Source organism: Peromyscus eremicus, chromosome 2 (assembly GCF_949786415.1).
Source record: "Peromyscus eremicus chromosome 2, PerEre_H2_v1, whole genome shotgun sequence".
NCBI classification, from domain to species: Eukaryota; Metazoa; Chordata; class Mammalia; order Rodentia; family Cricetidae; genus Peromyscus; species Peromyscus eremicus.
This window is the reverse complement of record NC_081417.1, coordinates 116,265,185-116,270,036: the sequence shown is the minus strand read 5'-3', so window position 1 is coordinate 116,270,036 and position 4,852 is coordinate 116,265,185. Positions and strand designations below refer to the sequence as shown.

General features: G+C 46.8%; 1 protein-coding gene across 1 annotated transcript; it reads right to left on the bottom strand.

Moving 5' to 3' along the window:
- Positions 1-1,734: 1,734 nt before the first annotated feature.
- LOC131905050 (PRAME family member 12-like) lies at positions 1,735-4,480 on the bottom strand. The gene is made up of 3 exons (XM_059256007.1): positions 4,194-4,480; positions 3,193-3,783; positions 1,735-2,302 (listed from the first exon to the last, which is right to left on the bottom strand). The coding sequence occupies exons 1-3, from the start codon at positions 4,478-4,480 to the stop codon at positions 1,735-1,737; spliced, it is 1,446 nt and encodes a 481-aa protein (XP_059111990.1).
- Positions 4,481-4,852: the final 372 nt, after the last annotated feature.

Below are 4,852 nucleotides of genomic sequence, written 5' to 3'. Positions count from 1 at the left end.
CAGTGATCAGGGCAAACTGGACAGAGAAAAGGACACAAGCCTCAGCCCTACACAGGGAAATAGAGGTAACTGTGGAAAAGTGGGAAGAGAAGAGGTGGCCTCACCCAGGGAGGAGCACAAAAATTGGTTGTCCAGTGCTAAACAGTATTTTTTTTTAAGATTTATTTATTTTTATTATGTATACAGTGTTCTGCCTGCAGGCCAGAAGAGGGCGCCAGATCTCCTTACAGATGGTTGTGAGCCACCATGTGGTTGCTGGGAATTGAATTCAGAACCTCTGGGAGAGCAGCCAGTGCTCTTAACCTCTGAGCCATCTCTCCAGCCCCAAAAGAGTATTTTGAAAGTGTCCAATCTTTATATTAGATGTATTTATTTTAATTTATGTGTATGTTTTCCCTGCATGCACTTATATGCATCACATAGATGATTATTCCCAGGAAATCCGAAGACAGCATAGATCCACCAGAAGTAGAGTTACAGAGAGATGGTTGAGAGTCTTCAAGTTGATATTGGAAAGTCACCTGAATTCTCTGACAGAGTAGCAAGTGCTCTAAACTACTAGCCAACTCTGCAGCTCCTAAGGTGCCCTGTTTTCATATTGGATACACTTCAGAGGGCCAGATACTTCTTAGAAAGAAAGGAGAGCATGAAAGGATTCTACAGGCTGGGCACCATCTAGACAGTGTAGCCTAAAACCCTCTATGAGCAACAAGGTTCAAGACAGAGGGCCTTGACCTGAAGCTAAACCCAGAGCAAATAAACCAGAAGATACAGGAGGATCTAATTCTCTTCATAGGGTACTTCATTGCTAAACTCACTCCATCATCTTAAAAAACCCTGAAGTGAAGCCAGGCGGTGGTGGCGCACGCCTTTAATCCCAGCACTCGGGAGGCAGAGCCAGGCAGATCTCTGTGAGTTCGAGGCCAGACTGGGCTACCAAGTGAGTTTCAGGAAAAGGCACAAAGCTACACAGAGAAACCCTGTCTCCAAAAATTAAAAAAAAAAAACAAAACCCTGAAGTGCACGGAGATTCAGCATCTCAGGTGAGCCTCAGGCATGAAGCACCTGGTTACAGAGTCTCCTTATCTCTGTGGATGAACTAACCTGGAAAGGAATCAGACCCTCATTAGATTGATACAGTATATTTTCTATTTGCTGTGAATAAGGTGTGTTGTGGGACTCCAACTTCATAGCTAAAATATGAAACAATTTGGAAGAACAAAAAGATGCCCCATAGTCACAATAGGCTCTTAGCCTGTGACAGCCAACCTCTGTGAGCACTGATGGAGCTCTAAGTTCTATGAACCTCCACACTTTTCTAGACTGTGTTAATAATCCTGGTCTTGTGTTCAAATGCCACTCTGCTCACAATCACATCACTTCCCAAGGGATGGTTCTGTCCAGAGTGTGATTTCAAGTGTCCTTCACAGTTAGTACATGGTATGAGTTAGCAGGCATTAATCACAATGATGTGTGAAAACATGAAGATTTATTTGTTTAATGAAGACCAATGAAAATACAGAGTAATTAAAACTATCTTATTGCTACCTGATCCAATAAAAGGGAGTAAAATAGGTGGCTTGGCTACTCTCTTAGCAAATCAAGACAAAGCTCACAACTAAACAGTTAACAACCAGGTCTCAGGTAAGTCAGTTCTCTAGACCAGGACCTCATGATGAAAGTCCCTCCCCCTAGACTTGCATTTCTCAGTATCCAGAAGCAGCCTTTTCCTAATTATTGCCAACATCTACAAAGTCTGCTCTCTGTCTCATAAACACAGCGAATAAGGCATTCACTGCAGATGCGTGTACCAAAGGCCACTATGTTGGGCTGTCTTTGGGCAGTCACTATATCCCGGAGCTCAGGGCATACTTGGGTAAAGTTCTCCACTAGGATATTACCCTGGCGATCATAGCACTCTAGAGGGGTGGGGTACAGCTCTAGAATCAACTTGTTTAGATTGGCCATGCTTTGCAGTAGGTCCTTCAAAACAGCCATAGAGAAGTCGTTTTCATAGAAACAGACCCTGGTGAGCTGGGAGCACTGGCTCAGGGCAGGCAAGAGGGAGCTGAGCTGAGAGTCCTTCATCTTGCAGTTCATTAAATCCAGGATCTGCAGTGTGCCTGCTACATTCTCTAGGAGAACTCGGAGATGTCTGGGACGTATCTTGGCTAACGGTACACCATTGAGGACCAGGTGTTTCAGGTGACAGAGCCTCTGACACTGTGACAAATGTTTCAGGTCTGACTGTGAGAGCTGACAAAGACGGATACACAAGGACTCCAAGGGGGTCTTCAGGCATCTAGGGAAAGAACAAGAAATTAGTTCCTGCTAATGAAGGGCATTAGTAAGGTTGACGCTGAGACAGAAGGGACCACATATGGAAAGTCAGTCTAGCCTTATGCTGAAGGTCAACACTTGGTATACAACCTGTTGGTTCCTGCTCATTTAATTGTCTCCTGAGACATATACATAAGGTGGGACAGTCTCAGACCACAGATCTGTAGCTCCCTGTCCTCACTCTGTCAAACAGACCTAAACTTTGCAACAACAGTCTGGGAGGTCATACCCAGAGAGGGGCATCACAAAAAGGTTCTGAAAACATCTTGGTATGTGTCCTGCAAAGCTCATCACTGTCCCTCCTCTCAATCACATCCTCTATGCCTGATTTCAGTGCTCCAACTTTGAAAGTGATGGTCCTCCATCCCAGCATCACCCATTTCCACCTACTAAGTCTCAACCTGTGCTCATATTATCCTTCTCTCTGGGAGAGTTCGAGGCTGTCAGAGGATCCAACACAAGCTGGTCCCTGTTCACAGAGATGTGAGTACAGAGCTCCTTAGGATCCTGTGCAAGTGTGAGTTGTCCACACCTCAGGGCCTGCTAATCTGTCGAGTTCCCTCCCGTTAATGTATCCAGGATATCAAGGAGGAATATCCAGAGCACACTCACTGGGTCTGACTCACCCAATGGACCTGCTTTCAAGGCAGCTCTCTAAACATCTCCTACCCCAGCTCTGACTCTGCTAAATGAATCGTCAGTTAAGAAGGAAGCAAGTCCACCCTTAGATACTGTAATGAGTCCATCATTCTAAAATCCACAGTGGCACACACACCCCAGGGGACAACTAATGCTGAAGCAAAGGGAAAAGGTTTGCTGTCACAGTACAAACAGCTCTCCATCCTTCCTTACCTGAACAACTGTTTCATGAGGTCAGAGGAAAAGGAGACTCCATTCATAGAGAAATGCTGGAGACAGTTGAGTTTGGAGAACTGAGAAAGGAACTTGATAGCACACGTTTCCTCTGTGTCTGTCAAAGTATTGACAACCTTGTGTGTGCCCAAGTAGATCTGAGTTAGACGGAATTTGCAAAGATTTCTCATGCGGCCAAGGCAAGATGCAAAGTGACCCAGGAAGGGCAGAACCTGGTTTGTGAATAGTTCCAATTCCTCGATATAGTGTGGATGGAAAATGTCCAAGACTTTCTTGATAATCTCCACAGGGAGGGCACAAATAGTCATCCTCAGACAGCACAGCCGCACAGAGCCTTTTCTCTGCTGGGCCCACTGCAACAAGCATGTTTGATGTTCTTTCAGCTGGAACCTGAAGCTAAGGTCAGTGACCACCTTCAAACGTGGCCTCAGAGTATATCTAGGAAGGTCCCTCCCTACTTGCTTCCCACTCCCAGTCTCTGTTGAGTGGGCTCCTTCCGGTGTTCTAGTCCGCACATCCAGGAAATCTTGGTGCACATTCCTTAAGTCAAGGACTTGCAGCTTCCACCGTCTGGGAGGGAAAAGGAAGGAGTTTCATAATGTAAACCAGGAACTGACTCAGACAGTTTATGTCCCACTTCACTCTTGTCAGCTCCAACACAGCCCCTCTCACCTGCCAGGCCAGGACTCTTAGCATGAACTGCACATGGAGACCTTCCTCCCTCCCTCCTCTATTCAATGACTCTAGACTTGGGTCTCTTTCACATCAAATGCCTGTAGGAGAGCCAGGGGAAGGCTCATCCCACTATGGCTTCATGGACTCTGAGCTGTCCTCCACTCCTGACTTGAATAGAAGTTCTACAGACTTCCAAGTTGTAACAACAGAATCCTCTGTCCACTTTGACCCCATTCTCCCTCACTTCACATGAATTTACCACTAGCTCAGTGTCTACCCTTCTCTTCTCCTTGGGCCTTGCTTACCTGGGACGAACCTTCTGTGACTGCAGCATGTCTAGGCCATCCAGAACAGCTTGCAATACCTCCACATCGGGGGTCTTCATCAGGGCCCCCACAGGGAGGCAAGCAAAGGGCCAGGCTGCCACCATTGCCTTCAGTAGTCCCAGGTGTCTACCGTCGAAGGCCTCCTTGAACAGTGGTGGGAAGAAATTTGTGGGCATGGACTCCAGGGCAGAGATGGCCAAGGCCTGGTTGCTCAGCAGGCTCTGCACTGCCAGCTGCTGGAGTGTGGGTACGTTCTTGATGCTCATGCTGATGGATCTTCGGTCAGGAGGAACCTGGGCAAGCATTTAGGAGACACATTTTTAGCTTATGTTTTGGGAATTCCTTCTTCTCACATGTTGCAGGAACCAGAGGATCAGAGTCCTTGGTCTGGTAATAATGGAGAACTCAGGGTGCTCTATTACACCATCTGGTGGTGTCAAAGCCAAGCTTCCGTCACTCTCAGCATGTGGAATCTCTTATAAGACCCCACACGGGCACACATTAATCATTGTCCCACCGGGTACTCAAAGGTAGAAGGGTTATTGGGGAGCATGCAGACTGACCAGACCCTTGCTGCAGGAAAAGACACTGACCATCTTTCCAGGCTCTCCAGAAAATACAGTGCTGATGCCACCTGG

What these genes read in the sequence shown, in the direction of transcription:
- LOC131905050 (XM_059256007.1), bottom strand. Translation starts at nt 4,480, where the DNA reads ATGAGCATCAAGAACGTACCCACACTCCAGCAGCTGGCAGTGCAGAGC. An exon ending in TCACAGAAGGTTCGTCCCAG is followed by an intron (nt 3,784 to 4,193) that starts GTAAGCAAGGCC and finishes TTTCCCTCCCAG; the next exon opens with ACGGTGGAAGCTGCAAGTCC. An exon ending in CTCATGAAACAGTTGTTCAG is followed by an intron (nt 2,303 to 3,192) that starts GTAAGGAAGGAT and finishes TTCTTTCCCTAG; the next exon opens with ATGCCTGAAGACCCCCTTGG.